This window comes from Callorhinchus milii, unplaced genomic scaffold (genome assembly GCF_018977255.1).
Source record: "Callorhinchus milii isolate IMCB2004 unplaced genomic scaffold, IMCB_Cmil_1.0 Scaffold2, whole genome shotgun sequence".
Taxonomy (NCBI): Eukaryota; Metazoa; Chordata; class Chondrichthyes; order Chimaeriformes; family Callorhinchidae; genus Callorhinchus; species Callorhinchus milii.
Window position 1 is genome coordinate 86879157 of NW_024704743.1, and position 23891 is coordinate 86903047.

The following is a 23891-nucleotide window of genomic DNA, read 5'->3' on the forward strand; positions in this document are numbered from 1 at the left end:
CATCATTCAATTCCCGTCTGGCTGTCAGCAACACTGCATCGTTTAATTTGTCAGAGGAACCTACTGATCATTTAATTTCCTTTTTTACGGAAATGAGTCCTTAACACTGCACTTCAAACTTTCTCTCACACTCACCAAGATAACTGCATCATTTTAAGGAAACAAAACCTCTCGATACAATTATCTGGAGTTTAATTATGTACTGACTCAGTACTCTCATATTATTGGGATAGCTAGCTGCAAGATTCACGTGGCAACTGCTTCCTTGATCTGTTCTCTCAAATTCGCTAACCTTAATCTGTGTTTTTACATAAAATCCAACTATTTCAACATGCAAATCAAACGACAGATTTGTGTTTTTCTACTTTCTGACTATCCTCCAAGTTGATTTGTTTCATCCCCTTCTCTTTGTTTAATCACATTCTCACAGGGATTTAATGTACCCTCAGCCGCTATTTGCTTTTCTGCGCTACCTTTATCATTGTTATACCATCTCTCAGCAACCCCTATCTCTTTGTATATGTAATCCTTTTTTATTCCTCTAAAACTTCTTCTTCATATCTTTTCCTTTCACGGACTGTCTCTTCTACTCTCCGCTTAACTTCTGCTGAACGGTTCACCACTAAAATGTTAACATATTTTTTGTCTTACAGGTGCTGCTTCACCTGTTGTGTATTTCCAGCTTTTTCAATGTTTTTTTCTTATTTCCTATTTTCAGTGTTCTCTTTTCATCAACAGAAATTCCGCCTGGTGTAGAGAGGCCCTATTACACCCAGAATTACACCCAGTACAGAGAGACCCTATTACACCCGTGTAGAGAGACACTATTACACCCCGTGTAGAGAGACACTATTATACCCAATGCAGACAGACACTATCACACCCGGTCTAGAGACCCTATTACACCCAGAAAAGAGAGACACTATTACACCTGGTATAGAGAGACACTATTACACCCCGTGTAGAGAGACACGATTACACACGATGCATGTACACATGAATGTAGTACACACAGCAACACTCGTGCTGTCATTAAAGAATGTCCTGTGAATGTGTGTACATCGCATTCAATATTCTCATAACCGGGGAGCGGGGGTTGGGGGGTGACAGAGAGGGGGCAGGAGACCCACCTGATAACTGCTCCCTGTAAAGGGGAGGTGGCCGTAAGCACGGTCGAAGAGTAAAGTTTTCAGGCGGGACTTGAAAGAGAGAGGGGGGGCAAGGCAGAGGGATTGAGGGAGAGTGTTCCAGAGTTTTGGGGCGTAGTGGTTGAAAGTGCAATCTCCGAGGGTGGGACGGAGGGTGTGAGGGATGAGCAGGAGGCTGCTGCCAGTCGGCGCTGGGTGGTGGACTGGAGAGTGAGGAGGTTGGAGCGGTAGGGCAGTGCCAGGGAGTGAATAAATTTGAACAAGAGAGTGAGGATCTTGAAGTTGATCCGTTTGATGATGGGGAGCCAGTGAAGCCTGGCCAGAACTGGTAAGATGTGGGTACGGAGTTTGGTCTGGGTCAGTATGCGGGTGGCACAATTTTGAATGAGCTGGATTTCGGCTGCATTTGGGGTAAGGTACGGTCGGAGGAAGGCAATGTGGCAGAGGTGGAAGAAGGCAGTCCTGCTCAGGGACCGGATGTGGGGGAGGAAGGAGAGCTGGGGATCGAACCGGACTCTGAGGTTGTGCACTGGTTCGGTCAGTCTGAGGGAGATCCCAGGGAGGTTGAGCACGTTAGGTCTGCAGGAGTGAAGACTTTGACGGAAGCCATCTTGTCCATATTCAGCTACAGGAAGTTTACCAGGAGCCAGGAGGTTTGGGGGACACGGTAAACTAGGAGGATTTTGAGGGAGAGAGAAGAGGGATGGGTTTGCTGGTGGGGTGCAATGATGGGGAGAGTGGTAAAGAGAGGATTTGTGGTCATGGGGGAGAAGTGACTATGGAGGTTGAGGAGCAGGGAGAGTTGGAGAGGATACGGATGAGGGAGAGGGAAGAGGTGTTTGTCTTTCGGAGGCGGTTAGTGCAAAGAGAGTGAGCGATGGGACAGTTTGGGTGGCTCCTCTGGGACAATCAATGCCGGAAGCCATGATGGGTCTGGCAGGGAATGCCCAGTCTAGAGTAGAGGGAGGTAATGGTGAGGCACAGGAAAGAGAGAAAGCGAGGAGGGCGGCGGAAGAGAAAGACAGAGTGGGAGTAACTGAGTGTGCAGAATGGGAGGAGGAACATTTTCAGGGGGAGTGGCTCGGGTCGGGTAGGCAGCCAAAACACGCACGCAGAGACTGGGAGTGAGTAATCAGTGGGGCAGCATCAGCCCGCGGGCTATGGGAGACAGCGGGGAGGGGGGAAGGGAGATGATGGTGGTCATTGCAGTCATGGCTTAGGTGCCAGAGACCGGGAGGGAAGGCTGGACAAGGTAACAGAAGGATAGTAAAATATACACAATCCTTACCCTACCCTAGTGGATTTTGGATAGTATATATCAAAATACATACTTTATCAATAAATATATATTTTGTTTAACACAAAAATATCTACTTCAGTTTTGCCCAAACTAAAGTGGATCTCAATGGGGTATGAAATTAGGTATAGGGTGATCCTCAGGGAAACAGTTATGTTACTGATACCTCACTACCAAAAAAGCTTTGTGACATAAACAGCAGCTCCAATCATACTATCTGCAATATTTCAGCTGCAACCCAAGATAATATAATAATAATCCTTGCATTTGATAAAGTGCCGTATTATGTTGTCGAGATGTCTCAAATTGCTTCACAGGATTTGTAGGAGAACACGCAACCAATTTGCACAGCAAAGTCCCACAAACAGTCATAAAGTGAATAACAGATTTTAGCTGGAGAATTATTGGACAGGACACTGGGAAATATTCCCTTATCTTTTTGAATACTATCCTGGGATCTTTAATGTTCACCCTCAAAGGGCAGACACTACCACGTTTTAATGTCTCATCCAAAGGACAGCACCTCTGTCAATGGAGCACTCACCCAAAACTACACTGAAGTATCAACCTAGACTATGTGAGGTTAAGACCCAAAGAGGGACTTAAACCCACAACCTTCTGACTGAGAGTGAGAGGAAAGTGCTATCAACTGAGCCAGGCTGACACTCTCTGAGTTTTCTTACTTGCAGAACAATGTGCTGGTCATCAAAAATCCTGTGAATCCAACATGTACTGTGTGTATGTGTGAGTGTAGGTGTATGTGTGTATGTATGAGTGTATGTGTGAGTGTTATGTGTGTATGTGATTGTGTGAGTGTGTGTATGTATGAGTGTGTGAGTGTATGTGTGAGTATGGAGTTTGTGTGAGTGACAGTGTGAGAGTGCAGTGTATGTCAGTGTGTTAGCCTCTGAAGTGATTTAGTCGGTGGCTTCGCTTGATTATTTTATTGCTTTATTAATATTGAACATTACTTACTGAATCAGGTTAAAACTCACAATGACAAATGATCAACTGAAAAATAGTTCTCTCATACACTCTGTCCAGCTAGTGCCGCACATTAATCCAGCTAAACCAATTCATAAGTAGAAATAAAACAACAGCATCCCCAGTACTCTTCCTAAACACAGCCATTTGAAAAATACTGACTTCAACCAAATGGAAGAATTTGAAAAGCAGTCATTTTTCACAAATATATTATAATCACAGCCCAACATTCGGACTCTCCATTACAGCAAAAGGCACTTAGTACAGTAATACGAACTGTGTGGCACTTATTTCTGTTTACCCTTATCTGCAACACGTACATCTATTTACCTTCCTATGTACCTCCATCTCTCATGAACAATATAATCACTTTGAAAGATGTTACAATTGAATAACTTTAATCACATGTTACATTGTATTATAATAAATGCTGTTTGTTCAGTTTATTCTGCAGGTGGATGAATTCCTCATCAGTTTTTACCAGAAGAAGATATTAATAGGTTGAAATTTATTTTGAAATGAGATTGTTATTCCTGATACTGATGGCTTCATTGTCTGAAAAGTATCTCAGCTGATAGTGGTACATAAATGCAATATCTGTGTTTTTGTTGTTTTCCTTAAGAGTTCAGACTCATTGTAAATCCTTAGATCAGTAACAAGTAACCATCAATTTCCCCTGAAGCCAGTTTGTACAAAGAGTAACTCTTGCCCTGAATCCTCAGCGCAGCCTCCCAAAACTTCACACACAGCATGAACAGATCTCAGACCCACCTCCCACTCAAATCTTAAGATAACCTTATGTTTGGTAAGCGCTGGGAACAGGGAAAGTGTACACTTTTTTTATTGCATCCTAACTTAATTCAAGCGCCTCAGCTGTTGTTTACAAACTTATCTTTGGTAACTACTGTTTTGAATCTCAGAACGTCTGTTTTAAACAGACCTATTATGTATCTTTTCAGACATAAATGTTACCTACAGGAGGGAAATCAGCCAGGATCCACTGGGCTCTGGGATTCAATGGGACAAGATGGCCAGAAAGATTCTAAAGGAATGAAATTTGTGGCAATTATTAATTCTGTTCTTCTGCACAACATCCTTGTTCACGACAAACTAGCTACAGTACTGGGGAGAAGGAAAGAGAAGCGGCTAAGTCAGCTACAGCGGGCAGTAACAAAGAGAAAGACTGAGTTGCACAGTCTGCAACTGAAACTGAAGGAGGGAGGAGAAAGAAACCACAGGGGAACAGTGAAACAAAAGGCCTAGAGATGTAAAATGTAATGTTTCAAATCTAATAAGAAACAGTGACGTTGTTATGGACTGTTTATAGCTGTGAACATCCTATAATGTCGTCGCAGTGGTTGGCTGAAGGCATAAGCAGCTCCCACTGGACTCATTTTCCAAAAAAAAATGTAATGCTGTGATGGGGCGCAGTGGGATGGGTATTCTGGAGGGATGGATGACATCAGAAGGGGCTCTTCATCCAAACCAATCTTGTGATCTTGTGGTCAGGTTAACACTGCTGTCACTTTGAACCCAGACAGTGAGTGTTGGCAGGTTATTCAATAATGGGGGGGGAGGAAGGAGATCCCAGAATCCCAGATTCCTGCTGTCCAGGTCACAAATGTGGTGTTCCAGGCTCAAGCCCTCACAACAGCTTCAATGACTCTCAGTATCTGACTTGCAGTTTAATTTTTATACAATGCCCTCAGACGGAAATTCCTTTCTGCATTTACAAGTATCTCTTAAAAGCTGTGCTCCTTCTCAGTGTAAGAATTTATTTTAACAAGAATCTCCTGTTTTTTCTTTCATGCAAAAGAATTTCCCACCATGAGAAAGAATGAAACCAAAAGGTTCTTTTTTTTAAGAATGGGGCGATGGGATGCTAGTTCCCAGTAGCTGAATATCTCTCGGTACTGTAGCTATGAGACACTCTACTCAATGGACTGAGCAGCTTCACATACATCAACATTCCTCCTTTCCCACACGTGGGAACAAACAGAGCACAGCACTGTCCTTCTGACTCGCCACCGTCCCTCCTTACTTTTAAAGCCTGCCTGACGACTTAGCTCTTTGTGCATGTTTTTAGTCATCTCTCCATCTAATCTCTCCATACCCCTCCCCAACCTCTTCAACAACAACAACTTGCATTTAAGTGGCGCCCTTTATGCAGGGTAGCGTCTCGGAGCGCTTAAGCATGTGTGTAAAGCACTTTGAAGACATCGTCCTGATGTGAAAAGCTATACAAATGTGTAATGTATTATATTTCTAATTGTGAGACCCTGTCATAAATGAGAGGTTTAACTGTTTTTAATAAAATAACAAAACTAAAATGGCTCAGTGCTGTAGCTTGTAAACTCTGTGATATGGCCATTATGGAGCTTTTCTGAAGTATTCCTTCAGATGAATTTCCGGCATTGCTGTACTATGTACTTTTATACCCCTACATTACATAAAGAGAACAATTTCACCATAAAGTATTGCAATAAATGCTGTAGTGTCAAATATACCTTGTGACTTGGAATAACAGCACATGGTGGGGTTACCAATGGTGCCACAGATCCTTTGGATTCTGACCCACAAAGTAAATCAGGCAAGATTCCAACAGGCTTTGACATGAGCCAGTATCCTGCAGTGTACGGGGCATAAATCCTCCTTTATATTAGGCTCCATGCCGCTTGGCAATAAAGATGGTGGAATAAAGATACCTTCACTGATTTTGCCCCTTTGTTTTCTTAAGGGTATAATTCACAACTCGGGACTTGTGGTCCACTAGGAGGAGGCAGAGCTCATGTGGAGCAGCTTCACTCCGCATCACAAGCAGCATCCAGAGCAAATTCAGTTACTGCAAGGAGCAAATGTGCAGTGTGCTGGGCAGGACGGAGTTACAATCGCTCCGCGTTTCTCAGATAACAAGCTGCAGAGTTATCAGTCGCGACAATGTTTCTAAACAGCCCTAACAAACACATTCAATCGCAGGTCTCGGCACAGCACAATTGGAGGAAATGAGCATTTGGAAAGCTGTGACTAAATTTAGCACTTTAGGTTAGCCAGATCCGCCTCACTCCGGGGAAAAGGCTCAGCTCAATATAACATGTGTGCTGCAAGTCGGTATTTATCACTAGTTTGCAGGAAATTTACACAAAACTGGTCGCGTGTGAATGGTGTGGAGTTACACACCTTTAGTTGGATTTCAGGGCCAAAGAACTCCTGGGTGGTGCAGTGGTCTGGGGCTGCTGGCAAGACGTTCACAGCAGGCCCAGCTCACTGCGTCTGGAGCAAATCTCCTGCCAGTTTCAGACAGAAATCACAAGTGGATTGAATGCGCCGCGCAGGTAATTTACAATCGACTGGTCTCTGAGCTGATTCACTGTAAACCCTCGAGGATCACATTCACTTTAGGTCAGAATGACCCAAGCAGAATCTGATCTCTATAAAGCTGAAAGTAGAAATGGGGCTAGAGTGTATCATTAGTAATTTGCTAATTCATTCATTTTCACGTGGTACACTTTTGGCACAGGATTTCAGTTCTGTTTTCACAGTATTTGTTACTAAACAAAGGGCATCCCATATTACAGAGAAAGCAAAGAATTTTTAAACATTGATGTTCTGTACAAAATAATACCAGTCTGAAGTTCAAGGGTAGATTAAGCTCATGGTGACTTGCACAAGTCAGATCAAATGTTCGAGTATGATTTGGGGGCTGAGGTCTGGTATTACGTAAAGTGTTGATGCAGTGTGTTTGAGGAATCGGTTCTGAATGTGTTTGAAAGGACTCCAATTGTTATATTTTTAACATACAGTCTGTTATAAGAAGGCTTTGTTCCACATTCTGAGTGTCATCGGTTAGAAAATGTTACATGGTGAGCAAAGCACACGAGGGGGAGTTTGCTTCATGGCTGCAACTCAGACAACACACAGCAAAAGGACAACGTTTACATGCTTTAGAATTTACAGAGGTATGAAAAACATAAGAAACAATGGATTTAAAAGAAACCATCCCATGCATTAGGCATGCTTCCACCACAGTTCACACAAAACCTATCCCATCGATTCTATCTGCTGGGAGAAAGCTCCTCATTGAGGCTCCCCGAGCCCCAAAGGCAAACAATCCATAATGTTGGGCCATTGCCAACATCTTCACTGTTCAATCCGGACCTCCTCCCCTCCACGGTAAAGATCACCACCTCCTTGCCCAGAACACAGAAATCATTGCCTCACATGGATTCTTTGTTTAACTCAGTCTGCACCAATTCCTATCCCCACCAGCAACACTTTCCAGCAGATACTGTACTTTAGATAGTGCCTCTCCTTTAGGGAGAGGTAATCGACAGCAACAACTGTTTTTTCTTGGGAATCAATTGCAGATATCTACCACTCTGTTGGGAAAAATATCTCTTCTCTCTAGCCCTGCATTTTCAATGTTAAGCCTGTGCTCTCTAGTTCTGCTTTCTCATTCTAACTCACTCAAATAACCTCGCCAATAATTCCAAAGACAGCAAGGTTTATTTTAGGCCTCAACTGGAATATTGTGTGAAGGTATGGAGAGTGGGTCTGGCACATTGTCACAGAGAAAAAGGGAAAACAGAAGAGCTACCCACATGACCAGTTACATAGCTACATTGACAGAGGTCTGGGGTAGTGGCCCATCTTCCCATTCTCTCAGTGCATGACAATTTATGGTGTGGCGATTTTGTGTTTGGGAGAAATGGTGGTAAAAGTGAAAAGATAATTCATGACAGAAGATGAACATAATGTGGAAGCTCATATTGGCGTCACTGTGCTCCATGTTTGAACCATGTGCACAAACTAATTACAGGTGCCTTTAATGACGTGATTAACCAATTAAAAGCTTGTTTGTTAATTACGTAATAAATAACTGGCAATTGCATAATGAATACATCCTTTAATTGAGTAGCAATTGAAAACACCTAAAGTTCCTCTTTACACATTCACTTTCACACATTTATTGATACAGATACAGTACATGTAATAAACCTACTGGTACACATGGTTTACACATGGTGCATAATAAGCCTCATTCTCTCATTCCACTTCATCTTTTATTTTCTACAATCTATGCCTTAACCCTTGCTGTCATGTTAGTATTTCCCGTGAGCTTTCAATTGGGAAACAATGGAATGCATGTCACTGGAATGTTTTATATTGTGCACGGTATGAACACATCACTTTAGCACTCCCTAGGCGACCCTCCCCCAATAAATGAACAATATTAGTACAGAAATGTTGCCTCAAGGGAAGTCAAGAGCATGGAATAAGTTAATCTCCGCAATTTGATTAAGTAATAGGGCAATTTCCCTGGTGCCACCATGAACTATAATTCTGTTACCATGTTCCTCTTGATGGGAAGGAAAAATATTTTAATATATTTTGATACATTTTTAATATGAGTAAAATATACTACAATGCACTCCTTTTCTATATTTCTATTTGAGTCCGTACAGGCTGCCTGTCTCTCCTCTCTGCCTCCTAACATAAAACAGCTCTTATCTTTATCCTACGATGGTAATTTCCTTCCAATTTATCATGCACTTCTACAGATTTAAAAGTAAATGTGAAAATTAATGATAAATGTGGAATTTGATTTTCCTGATTATATCAATCTTCTGTACTACAGTCAGTTCCTCTTAAGTGTAAAACCTATTTGCCATGAAATTTTATGCACTTATCAGGAATCCACACTTAACAGGAATTTACATGAAAATTGCATTAAACTGTGCAACTTCTGAGCAGAGTGACAATTAATTATTGACTACGCGTAACTGTTTTTTTTTAAAAAACGGACAGTGCTATTATCATTACCATGCTATTGTATTTTGAGGTTAATGAGCGTTTGAAGGATATTGTGAGGCAGGAAGCAACAATGTGACTTTTTATATAAAAATAATTGTTTAATCGCTGCACTGACAGTACCAGAGGAGGCAAAGCACAAAGAAAACAGTGTTGAACAAGTAAATATTTAGTGATAGCAACAGTTAAATCATTGCTGTGCATCAGCTCCCTTTCCAGATCACTAACAAATTTAAGCTCCTTCTTTCAAAATAATCGTGCTTTAGATAAATCGTATTCTGCCTGACCATGCACAACAGCTTCAGGGCACAATGAGGGGTAAACACTCCTTATGTAGATTGTTGGAGCCATCTGACAGACTCGGGCAGTTAAAAATACCTAAATCACTTAAGTCACAATTTTTTGCTAAACAGCCCCATTCTACACATGGTTGGTAATATTTTAAGTAACCAATCTGCAAAAGATAGGGTCAATCACTAAGTGGTCTCATAATAAGCAATTCCCAACATCACAAGATCAGTTCAAATGAAGAAAGCCCTTCAGAACATTTGATTTCTTGTTTATAGAATGCCCACCCTAGCATCCTCCCATAACAGCATCAAGCTGCTTTCAAATGAGTCTGGTGTCCTGGCTTCAACCACTCTTCCTGAGTTAACTTTCTCAATCCCATTTGAAAAGGTGACAATAATATTAGTGAATAAAATAAATAAGATGTGCGCCAACAGGAGGAACATTGTGTGAAAACCCACAAAAAAAGTTACAATTCACTTTTTTAAAAACTTTTTTTAATTTAAATTTTAATGTCCCTTTTGCTGTTAATATTATTTCACAGTTAAGAACTTAGGGGTGAAATTAGAAGTATTTCATAATGCATTTTGATTCATGGAACTCTTCAAACTTCTTAGCACTGTAACCAATAATTATCGCCGCAATCAGTATCTGCTCCCCCCAATGGACCTCTGTTTAGATTTGTTGTCAGTCTGCCTCAGTTAGTCCCATCCTCAGCTCTGAAGGCTGTTAGTTCAAGTCACCATGCTGAACTCACAGTCGAGGCTGATAGTGGAGTCCTGGGATGGGAGGGAGGGCTCTGATTATCAGAGGTGCTGTCCTTCTGATGAAACATTAAACAGAGATGTTGTCTATCCGATCAGGTGGATATTAAAGATCCCACGCCATAATTTTGAAAAGTGAAGGGAGTGTTTACTGACCCAGAGACAAGAGCACTACTGAAAAAACAAATATGCAGCAAGGGCTGCAGGATAACAGAATCGGTGAGGCTCACATGAGGCTGCATCTGTCATCTTCTCCAATTATATGGACTTGGGTAGATGGTCCTTTTTTGTGATTCCCAAACCTCCTTCTCACCCCTTTCTTCTGACAACAGGTTTGAGAAACTTGTCATAGGCATAATGTTCACAAACCCCCTGAATAAAACAATTAGCCATGACAAAAACTGAGTTATTTATCGGAAAACCCTATTCGTTGGCTCTAACCTAACAATTCCTTGGAGCTGAGGTCTCATGAGCTGACGTGACGTACAGTTAGTTTAGGACGAAATACCGACTGTGTCACTGGCATCTTTTCCAGCACTTTATCAGCCCAGATACAATAGCAGTTACAATCGGAGCTCCTGCCATTGCTTCATGTGACAGTCCCTGTAACTGAGACAGAGCAGCAGCTCTCTGTATGCAGTTCATATATTTCATGGCTACTCAGAGCATGATTAAATACCTCCATGTTCAGTGAGACTCACAGGCAGCAGAAAATCGTAGATTTCTTGGCCTAATTGGCTTCCAGCATCAATTAAGAGCCTTAATTACTTTTTTCCACAAAGCACTATGAAACCATTATTAGCCACTTGTACTACCAGGCGAAAAATCACAACTTTTATTTTAAAATGTCCATATTGCCCAAACTGATTTTTGTCTCTGAACTCTCAGGGAAGCAGGAGAACCTTTCTCTATATAATTCCAGTAGAAATTGTACACACGTTTGTATCATGTTTGTGACTAAACTTTACTCACAGTGACTAACTGAAATAAGCCATTAAAAATCTACTGCTCGAAGTTCCACCTCGTCTTAGCTTATAAGTCCATTTAGTTTTAAATGTAAGACGCTCTAATTGTTTTAATTTGGAAGTCAGCTTTCTGCAGCACTTAAAGATAAGGAATTAGAAATGCCGCATAATTCTGCGCAATCATACATTTTAAGGCAAAATGGTCTGAGAGAGTAACGAGTTGGTGGGTAAAAGCACTACCATGCCACTGCTTGATGCAACAGTGACACCAGAGCAATGAAACTCTGCATGCAGTTGACAGGCTTCAGGTGGTAAAGGTATTGTCCGGTGCAATACTGGGCCATACACAAGTCACAGGTAATAGTATAGCTTCTTTAGATTTAGCTGCTGAGGCAATGCAATTAATGTCAGTGCCCCTGTTAGAGAGGGGAAAATCAGCCAGAATTCCCTGTGGTCTCTGGCCCTTATCCAGTGACTGTTGGAAAGTCCACATACATGTGGATGTTGGGTGAGGACATGACCAAATTCAATCATAGTTTCCACTGCCAAATAGCCTGATAACATTCACTGACAAGGCTCACACATGGCATCATAGGCTAGGGACACTGGGATATGTGGAAGTGAACCTCAATAAAAAAGAAAATGTTTTTGTGTTTAAATCCTTTTGGGAGAGGAGACGGACAAGAAACAATGGTGGGAAAAAATGTAACAAAACTGCATTTTCCATTATTTTTAACAAAAAGAAACCTTTTCTTCGGACGGTTTATGAACATACTCAGCGCTGTGACAAGTGTTCAGAGCTGTGTATTGCATTGCAATGGAGAATTCTGACCCACCAAATTTCTTCCCACCACCTGGGATGTCATTGCTTCTTGAAGCAGCGCATTCTGGGAATGTGTGCCAGAGTGACCAGCTGTGCAATAAAACTCCATGGGCTAATTTTATAAAAGGTGAACCACTGCCAAATAGTGTTAATAAGGCCTGTGGGGACAAATCTATTCAGCCAGCACATGGTTTGGAATCTTTGGCAGTGTATTAAGCCTGTGAATTAAAGTATTGAAGTAACAACAATTAAAATTTGTGGGTCTATGCTTTAAAAAATTCTGAGTTTGTGACTAATCTCTATGCCACAAGATACCATGGGGAAGATTCTCAGATAGCCAGTCAATTCTGAGAACTTGATGGTGTGAGTAATCTTATAACCCATATTATCCAAAGCACTTGGCTGGTAAGATAGATAAATAATGCATCTTTCATTTTATATAGCACCTGTAACATCAAAGCGCTTCACAGATTTTTCTGTAAAGTTTAATGACTTTGTATTTGTAGACAAATCTGCAACCAATTTGTAAACAGCAATGTTGCAGAAACAGCCATGAAATGAATGACCAATTTTATCCAGAGGATTGTTGGTCAGGATCCTGGGAGAAAATCCCTTTTCAAACTGTATCATGGGATCTTTAACGTCCACCTGAACCGGCAGATGGGACCTCGGTTTAACGTCTCATCCAAAGGATGTGACCTTTTACAATGTACTGTTCCTCCAGCAATGTACTAGAATGCCAGCCTAGACTGTGAACTCAAGGTCCTGACCTGGAGTTTGAACTCACAAACTTCTGACTTAGACAAGAGTGTTATCAACTGAGCCAGGTGGATACCAATACATTTACAAATGTTCAGAGATTTCCCCCCCACCAATTCTCCTGCCATCAATAATTATCAGGATTTAGTATTACGAACAAGAAAAACAACAGCTTGCATTTATCCAGCACCCTCTACATGGGGTATCATCTCGGAATCTTAAATACCTTTTGTTCTTCGAAAGCTGCTAGTTTTAACCATGAAATCCATCACACCACAATTGCTAATACTTTTCATTGTGTATTGACAAAAGGGGTTCTCCCCTATCAGCACATTATGACAAGACTGGTGGTGTCAGTGATCAGCATGGGATAGCCCCAATGTCTCTGCAATAAAACACCTGCATCCAATAATTGCTCACATCACATTTGATGCTGTTACCGAACATTAATTGTACTGTAGCACAAACCTTGTTATAACACAAGGATGGAAATGAGGAGTGCAGTGATACAATGGCCCTCAGATCACAGACTAATATACTGTGACTGATATACCATTCTTACACACATTCTCCGATAGAAACATTATTAAACACTCTACATAATTTGTCACTCTCATAGTTTTTTTTTGGCTGTCAAAATCAACATTATATTCAGGTGGTTTATCACACTGTGCAACATCCTAAATTAAACAGTTTAGAGTTTGTTTACTGTAAGTGAGGTTACCCATTTGCTCCAACACTTTGAAGTGTGCAGAACCCATTGTTTATTGTGTAGGCAGACTATAAAAATGACTCAACCTTGCTTCTTAAATTATATAATTGTATATGTGGGAGACAGGGGAGGAATAAGGTTCATTAAACACCGACAAACATACATAAATGTATAATTTCAGGTGTTTCTCCAGGAATGTATTTTAAACAAGTTGGAACTAGTACAAAATTACACTGAAGCAAAGGGTTGTAGTGATATGCCAGACCACAGTGAGGCCTTTAATAGATTGAAGGTTTTGCATAACAATGTTGGGCGTAAAGCGAAGCCTCCAGTATAAAATGACAGGACACTGTGGACTTTTATAACAATGCTGGACTGCAGTGATGGATGCAGAGGCCATGTTTAACAGGGCTGGACCACAGCAAAAGCTCCAGCGATGGAAGAATTCCTGTCCAATAATACCAAACTGCAATGAGACATCTTGCACAACAGTGCTCAACCACAACAAGGCTTCCAATTTAATAGTATTATGTCACCGCAAGATATGTATTGTGTGACAAAGAAGACCACAGTGAGGGCTTCTGCAGGGCACTGTCACACTTCAACAAAGCCTGAACATACAAGTTCAAATTAACAGACCAGGAAAGCGGTAACATTACAGTACTAGTGGCTCAGGACGGAAACTATGACTCCATTAAAAATCCCCATGGATATAATAATAATAATATCAATCTTTGCATTTGATATAGTGCCTTATCACGTTGTCAAGACATCTCAAAGCGCTTTACAGAATATACTGTAAAATGAATTGACTGTGTATGTTTGTGTGCAAAGGGATTATTATCCACAGAGAGCGATCCACCAATCGGCTAACAACCAGGTTCCAACTTACTGCCAGGTAAACAGAGGCACGTGGAGTAAGGAAACTTGCCTAAGATGTGTATTATGCTTATCACCAGTTTCTTCCCAAATCTGCAACACCATTCTAGTGGTGATGTAGTCATACCAGGAGTGGGCACGGCTTGCAGAAACTGAATCAAAATATTGCTGGAACGGACTTGGGGCCTGATCCAAGTCTCAGACGAGGCTATTAATGAAATAAAGAGAAAGAGAGGGCTCTTATTTTGCTGGAAGTTACTTTTGTACAAACTCAACCTTTGTGAAAATGGCCGTGTGACACCTGAAGCACAAATACATTAACATCAAAATACAAGGTAATAGCTGGCTCTGAGGGCCCACTGATGTTCTGGCTCAACCAATTCATTCAGATGATGCCACCAGCCTCAGAACAGCAAAATCTAAGTGACTACTGATGCTACATGAATCCTGGAATGTGCTTCCCCCACTGTCGTATCATGTCTGGTTCATTGGTTGTTTTCGACAATAGAGGAAGACTATTATTTGGCATTGGATTTGCAGCTTCCAGTACCATACTATCTCATATAGCACTGGGACCTTCGCTGCCATGACAATGGTACGGTCACACTGGGATGGCATCATTTGATGACAGGGCAGACTGAATTTTTTTTGTTGTAAAGTTGTGTAAACCATGTGCAAGCACGTGTATACAGAGGGAAAGTGCCCTTAATGATCTGATTAAAGGATCTGTTGTTATTTATATAATTGAAGGCAACTATAAGTGTTTGCACATGGTTTACACAACTCGCATAATGGACTCCAATAAGAATCTTTTATCACTTGATATAAAATTATGGGCTACTGACAATCTTTACTGCAATTTTATTGTAGGCTTCAGCTGGCATTCAAAATCAAACTTTGCTTGTGTGGTTATCACCTGAATCCCAAGATGAAACTACATTGTATTAAGAATGTCAAACTAACTGAAAGTTGCTCCATGGATTGGAGAGGGAATGCTACAACTCATGCCTCATTCAGTGACTACCCTCCTTGGGGAGGAAGTAAATGGGATCACTTCGGAGCTGAGCTGGTTACAAGATGTCATGCTTGGCAAAAGAAATGTCGAAATTCAGTCAATTCTCAGTAGTGATACCCCATCACACACATTCTGGAATTTCCATGTAGGTGCCTACATATGAGGAACACATATGAGGTTAGACTCCAGCAATACCCAAATGCACACTTGGGGGACCCCAAGTCTTGGCTCTTGACAACCTGCACCTAATACTTTCCAGAATTAGGTAAGCAGGTTGTGTACCTCAAGGAAGAGAGTGCACATTCCATCCCAACAAATATTTTTAAAATTTCCTCGTGGAGGTGGGTTGCATGGAATTCTCAGTTTAGTTTGGTACTCTTAAATATAACGATGAATTTCCGCATGTCTCAGATACCCGGCTGGCCCCCAAAAAACATAAGGAACTGGGTTAGGTATGAATACGTTATTTGAATACAGGTTTGCATGGTGATGGGCTTCCACCTGGCTGACTAAAAAAAAATCATTGTCAGGAATTTCAGGGCGATGAAGCAAAGAAGAAAAAGGATATGATTATCAAATAAAGCTAATTGCAAGTAAACTAAACCCACTATCTTTAAATGTAAACAATAATGAAAGTCAAACAAAGATTTTTTTTTGCAGATTATTAATTCCACTATATTTGCAAAATTTTCCAAAAAATAAGGTGTACAGGTTATTTTGTTTGATAAGGCTGGTCAATTTAAGTCATTTCGGTATTTTATCAAAAGCGCTTTAGCAAAACCATGAGACGCACATACAATAACCAAAAGCATCAGCACATTTCATATTGCAGGAAGCTGTGTCTTTGTAGCATGTCCATGCAGAGGTGACCATTTCATTGGAATTTTGATCCAATTTTATCCCCCTTGCCTCTCAGCATGTTGCATCGATCGAGAAAAAACGAAAGAGCTTACCTTCAAATAAATAGAACTCCAATAAAAAAGACAGTAAAAGCCATTTTTTATAGAGTGAAGGAAAGAGCTGAAGTCCATCAATAGGACATTCGGTGCCATATGATCTCATCTTTTACTGCATCTCAGTCCCTAAGTGCCCCTATTCATCGGAGCTTCAGGACTGAATTAAAGAAGAGAAAGACCCTCATGAGGGGGCTCTCTCGGGAGAAACAAATAGCTGTAGGGCAATTTAGTTTGGAGGAACCATCTGAGACAAACAGCTGTTTGAGCTCTGCCATGGGATTGTTCTATTTTTTGCACTATTTGTAGGAGCAGAAATGAGGAATAGGGTCTGTAGAAATTAAGTTGTGGCCAGACATATGATAATCTTGACAAAAACAATCTTACTCAAAGATGCCTGATTCTAAATCATTACTAGGTTCAATATGGAAACAAAATCCTAGAAAGCCAATGAATGCTGGCACTGGCTCTCCGTAAGAGATAATAATAATAATCCTTGCATTTGATATAGCACTTTTCACGTCGGGAGGACGTCCCAAAGCGCTTCACAGAACACACTGTAAAGTGAATTGACTGTATATTTGTGGGCGAACGTGGCAACCAATTGCGCACAGCAATGTCCCACAAACAGTCGTACATTGAAGATGACTAATTTACTATTGTTTTGCTTTTTTGGAGGGATTATTATTAGGCGTGTGGAGTAAGGAAACTTGCCCAAGGTTTCGCCCTGCCTGGAATTGAACTCAGGTCTCTCACTTGCAAAGCGAGTGCTCTAACCACTGAGCTACAGGACTCCAGTACTGTGCGAAGAGAGGATTGGAATAACAATAATAATAATAATCTTTGCATTTGATATAGCGCTTTTCAAGTCTTATCGACGTCTCAAAGCTCTTCACAGAATAGACTATAAAGTGAATTGACTGTATATTTTGAGAGAAACGCAGCAGCCAATTGCGCACAGCAGTGTCTCACAAACAGTCATGAATTGAAAATGACCAATTTATTATTGTTTTGTTTTGGAGGGATTATTATTAGGCGTGTGGAGTAAGGAAACTTGCCCAAGGTTTCGCCCTACCTAGAATTGAACCCAGCTCTAACCATTGAGCAAAGGACTCCACATCGTTGAATCAAGACTCGTTTGATGTACAATCCTCTCTAAATATAGATAATGTAAATAGGGTGATTTTATTTTTTTTTTAAATTTAAATGTATGCCTCTTTCTTTTTAGGGCATTTTTGAGTAGTGGTTGAGGTGAAGTTGTGTTTGTAGTAGCACTAAAGGGAAAAAGTCACAGGCGTATTGCTTAGAATCTGTCCGACAAAAAGTAGAACATTTGGCTATTTTGTGCAGGAAGCTTATTCCCAAACATCTTCAGGATCCAGAGATCTCACAGCTGCTTTTAAATTAATAATGTCCACTGGGTTCTGAACAAGCACACACAGTCCTCATTGTAATGTGCCCTCACATACATGGAATACATTTCATAGTTCAAATACACTTGATACCGCAAGTTCTTTTCATATACTATGAAGCTATTCCTGTTGTGCAAGTTTTCGTCAATATTAATAATAATAATAATCCTTGCATTTGATGTTAGTGCTTTTCACATCTTCGAGACGTCTCAAAGCGCTTCACAGAATATACTGTAAAGTGAACTGACTGTATATTTGTAGGTGAAACACAGCAACCAATTGCGCACAGCAGTGTCCCACAAACAATCATGGATTGAAGTGACCAATTTATTATTGTTTTTTTTCTTGAGTGATTATCAGGAGTGTGGAGTAAGAAAACTTGGCCAAGGTTTCGCCCTGCCAGGAATCAAACCCAGGTCTCTTGCTTGCGAGGCGAGCGCTCTAACCACTGAGCTACAGGACTAAATATCTGGAATGTTAACAGTATCAGTTCTTTCAGTTGGATGAGAGCGGCACGGTGACACTCACTTTTAATTTTAATGCTTTGTACCGTGACAGGTCCATATAATGAAGGATAATTGGAAACATAGAATTACATAGACTTTCAGCATTGAAACAGGCTATTCAGCCTTGACGATGTATATACTCCAACCTTCCTATCCCCTCTACCTACCCCTTCCCATTCCCTCTGTTCCCTTTTCTCTCATGGATACAAGTCAACACATGCGTTCTTCGTGTTAAAACATATGCTTTCAAAAGTTATCAGCTCAGGCGCTGGATGGTGCAGTGGGTAAACCATTGTGATAGACCAGAGAGCAGAAAAAGTTGGAGAAGGATGATGAAATTGCAGAAAGGAAGTCACAGTTCTCCCCTAGCCACCAACATGCACTAAAAAGTAATTGTTAATTCTGCTTAAACATTAAGGACATAGCTCCAGTCCATCAGTGCACACAGGTCAACCTTTAGGATGAATACAAAATAGTAGGGCCCTCCTTTTACATTCCTAGTTTGATCTCAAGCTTGGGAACAATTTTTTTGGAACTAAACAAAGGTTAGTACCCTCGCAGAGCAAACACCAAACAATCTTCTCCTGTTCCTGAATTTATATAATCCTAAAGTGGTTAGGCAGCAGTTTAGTCTCTTGACACAGTTATTGCCTTGGTTTCTCAGCATTGAAGATAAAGCACAATATGTCCATCCACTGTCCGGGCCTGTCGGGTCTTGCAATGGTAACAAGCACATTATTGAGGGTTTGATCAGCAAAGAGAACAATGGCATTTCTGCTAATGCTTACTAAGTCGATTATCTATCATGGGTCAAGAAGCTTTCTTCACAGAATAGATCTCATCTCTGTCTGCTGTATGTAACATTTCCAAACAAAAAAAAAGGTTTGGGCTATCTCAGTCCAGTTACTTGTAGTTATAGCATCCAAGTGCAAACTTGCACTGAATGGGTGCGTCAGTCAAAGAGGCTGAAGAGCAACCAGCTTTAATTCAATAATCATGATAGGATTCTCAAACAATGACTCCTGGTATGAAGCGGAATCCACCAATCCACAGGAACTCCACTCCGATGGGATCTATTTTCAGAACGGAGTTCTCACAGATTGCAGTCCCAGACTTCCAGTTCCCACCAGGGTCTCCAATCACCACTTGAAGTGTCCACTTGCTAATCTTGCTGCAAATAGCGAGGTGAAATTTATAATAGACTGTGCTTATTTACACATTGTTGAATAAAGCAATCAGGACATATGGATAATTATTGATCTATTTGTAGGTGCGTTGGTGGGAGGCCACAGCTCCCATCTACACACAGACAGGTCCCATCTACACACACACACTCACACATTTGCTGCCAATATTTACAATGGTTACACCCAGAAGCCGGCTGTGTCGAGCATTGCACTTCGAGTTCACCCGGACTGTCAGTTAATGACTGTCTGATGTTTGGGTTTAGTTAAGTTTAAGGCTTAAGGCAATATCCCAATAACTGCATTCCACTGCAGCAATCCACAAGGCGACAGTCCAAAACGCGTGGCCGGCTCCAAACACATTAACTATTTTTTCCCTTCCAACAGCAAACACCATCACTGTTGAATAACACATCATATTCTTCATACCCAACCCATCTTCAATACCACTCTCAATGATGTAGCGTGTGGGTTCTTCACTAAGTTTAGAATTAAGGTGTATTTGGGAGTAGAACAGAGAGAGATCTTGTCTACTATATTGGATACTTAATTCAGACATCAAACAAAATGTTGACAAATATTTAACTTCCCCCCACACCTCCACCCCCAGCTTGTATGTCCCTCAACTTAAAGAGCAAGCAATTTATAAAAAAACATTTGCTTCTTTTTAAAGCAGCACAAAAAACAGGTTGATTTCCTGTTTGTTTCTTCATAAAAGATAAAGAACTTGTTGTGTCCTTCATTTTTTTGAGAAATTCTAATGACAAAAATAAGACCTATAAGAAGTGAAGCACAATATGCGTTGGCAGAAAGTGTTTTGATATTAGAAAAACTGAAGCTACTGAGAACTTAGTAACAACATCCATATTTAAAGCTACACTGCATAATAAATTTCCCTCAATTTCATTAAAAAGCCTTGCATTTCTGAACTTTTGAACATGTGGAGTAGAAAAGCTGCGACAGTTTTCCAATATTGCTATTTTCTGTACCTTCATAGTGTTTTTCTGCAGCTTCTGTGGATAGAACCACAGAGTTAAATGGAAATGGAACAAATGTAACTAACATCCCGATAGTGAAAGGAAGTACAGAAGATGAGTTGGAAATCGAGAGCAAGTTGCAGAAGTCTCAACTACCCCAGGAAAAAAAAATCTGTTCGTTTCAATAGAAAGAAAAAAATGTGATCCTGGCCCAACCACCCAAATATGAGAGAAGCAAATACGTTTATGTATCAAAGAGAAAAAGGTACAGTCATGCGGATTCTTTAGGGCAGGATGAGACGGCAAGTAAAGGATATATGCGACATTTTTATCTCAAAATTCTTTGAAAATGATTCCATTGTATCAGAAAAATCCCAAAATGTACTGAACGCTAAAATAAATTAAAAATGGAGCAAAACAACAATGTGAAACTGAGCTGAAGTCTTATTTGTGCTATTGATTCTGAAAGCCGTTTCAGCAATTCAAATTGGACTTTTCCTTCCTGAATGGGCTTCAGGTTTCACTCATAATGGATCAAACTGTATCCCCCAAAATATAGTCTGTTTCCCACATCCTGAGATAAAAGACACTGATTTTCTTGGTGACGAGATAACCTTAGTGGTTGGGGGTATGGTATGTTTATTCCAACTCAAATTCATTTTTATAATAGGATCCTTGCCCCCTATCCAAAACAAAGCTTAAAATGCTCCCCTCTCCTTTCCCCACCCAGTACATTCCACCACGTGCTGTAAGTCCTCACAGAGACCCCCAATTGTTCCATGGTGAAATCCTTAATCTGAAGACACTGCAGGTACTGCTGAATCTAATTTGTTGAATCTAACATGTTTGTCTGATGCATACCATGCACCTTTACGTTTGCTACCTTGTGTCACTGTATCATATGGAAAACCAATGCCTTTGAACAAAGTGCAATTCAAAGCATCCCAGAACAGAACAAGTTGTGGATAGCCTTTACATACCTGGTCCATCCCAGTCCTCCAGTTCCACATTACTTTGGCCTGGCTTTTCACCGACTGTATCTGCTGTTTCCTGAATGCCATCTTCATTACCTAGATGACAAAACATAATGCTACAGTGAGGACACATTGTCAGCTATCATTCAGTGACTCCCCCCCACCAAAGAAAACTAAAAAGTTAGATATGTTTATTAATGGGCATTGTCAATAGCTCTGCCAATCCCATGTTCCCGATATTTATTTACCGTTACATGTGCCAATTTATGTGCACAGGTTGTGTGTGTTTCTCCTAAAAATGGCAATGAACAACCACTTCATGAGGTTATTTTCTTTTAGTGTCAAATATTCAATTACTCAACTCAAAAGCTTAAGTCCAATAGACAACCACAAATAGGCACTAACCATCAATTGTGGAGTCCTGTAGCTCAGTGGTTAGAGCACTCGCCTTGCAAGCGAGACACATGGGTTCAATTCCAGGCAGGGCAAAACCTTGGGCAAGTTTCCTTACTCCACACGCCTAGTAATAATCCCTCGAAAACCAAACAATAATAAATTGGTCATTTTCAATCCACGACTGTTTGTGGGACACTGCTGTGCGCAATTGGCTGCCGCGTTTCGCCCACAAATATACAGTCAATTAACTTTACAGTCTATTCTGTGAAGAGCTTTGAGACGTCGAGAAGACGTGAAAAGCGCTATATCAAATGCAAGGATTATTATTATTATATTATTATTATAATATTACATCCCAGTCTGGATATATGTATTACTGAAGCAAACACATCAGTACAGTGAATGTTAAAGATCTCATTGTACTATTCAAAGAGAGATGGGTATTTCTTTCAGTTTACAGTTCAACAATCCTCCAGATAAGATTGTCATTCACTTCCTGGGTGTTTGTGGGACATTACAGTGCACAAATTAGCAGCCACCTTTGCCAACACAGTCACTGCACTTTATGCTTTCAGGCGTTTTGCTGACGTAATAATGTGCTTTATCAAATGTAAAGATCATTATAATATTGCTTTACAGCTGCCATAAATTCAGATATTTTAGATATTCCAATCCATCAGTTCATCAACCTTGACTCCTCAGAAAGAATTCTCAAAGCCATTGTATGATTACAAAGGGAGACAAAAACACTGATTATCCACCCTTGTTCTCCCTACTCCTTGTATTTGGTAATCAATGTTATACCTGTACACTGTGAACACTATGACCCTTGGAAGTCTATGGTAGCATTGATGATCCCTATTCAGAAACGTGACTGGATTAGTAACTTTTACTCATGGAACATGATCAGTATATTGAAAAGGTTTTTATTTAGTTTTTGCTCGCATTTGTAAAATAAGAATAATAATCCTTGCATTTTACATAGCCTCATTACATCATCAAAATATCCCAGAACACTTCACAGAATTTATAGTACAGGGTGTTTAAAGAATATTTTACTTGAAGGATCACTGATTCAGACACTAATTTATTTGTTGAAAAAGCATTGAAATTCTCTGATGGTGACATCCAGTTGCTAATTGGTAATCCTGTCATGAACTGGCAGTACATTACAGCTAACTTGCTGGGCCACATTCTGAGTCACTATTAGTAGAACATGGGGATCCGCAAATCAGTCTACAACTCTGCCTGGTACTGACAAGATTCTCCACTGGAGTCTCTGAATCACTATTAGTGAACCGTATTGTGAATTCACAAAACTAATAATCCTTGTATTTAATATAGCATCTTCATGTTGGGAGGATGTCACACAGCTCTTCATATGATTTGCTGTAAAGTTTAGTGACTATGTATTTTATACACAACCTATTTCCCCCTACTAATGTCCCACAAACAGAACATGAGGTGAATGACCAATTCTTATTTGGAGGATTGTTGGCCAGGACACTGGGAGAAACTCCCTTCTCTTTTCAAGCAGTGTCATGAAATCTTTAATATCCATCTGAACAAGTAGGTAGGACCTCAGTTTAACCACAAGTATTTGGGTAAAAGGCATTACCCTCATGAAAAAGCATTTGACAAACCTTTTTCCCCCCCGTTTGTTTCCAATGTACAATGACGTAAATCATATGAAGTATCTTCACATCACTTGTGTCATTCTGATTAAGATGACACATGGCTTTTCTTTTTCACCAAAGAAACATTTCCCAAAACACGTTTCTCAGGAAGACAATGTTCCTTTGATAAGAATGATTAGATAAAAGGAAAGCGTCACTCGTTACAGGGGTATTACAGATAATGTAGCTTCTAATCGAACCCATATTTTAATGGCAAAATCTAATTGGGACTGGCATCTTGTTTTTTTTCTCATCATACTTGTACAGGATAATCCATTTAGTTACAAAAGTAATCTCACAAGCAGTCTTGCAGTAAAATGAATTGCAACAAGAGACAATCAAAAATAATGGTGAAATAGCTCAGTCTGAAA

The 23891-nt window shown here is 40.4% G+C and overlaps 1 protein-coding gene across 1 annotated transcript in view; it reads right to left on the reverse strand.

Annotated features, from left to right (window-relative positions):
- The window catches only part of zfpm2a (zinc finger protein, FOG family member 2a), a 275950-nt gene that overhangs the window by 170115 nt on the left and 81944 nt on the right, over positions 1-23891 (reverse strand). The window contains exon 3 of the mRNA XM_042346925.1: positions 21455-21544. Within this exon, the coding sequence (XP_042202859.1) occupies positions 21455-21544 (90 nt within the window). The remainder of the gene's footprint in view (positions 1-21454; positions 21545-23891) is intronic.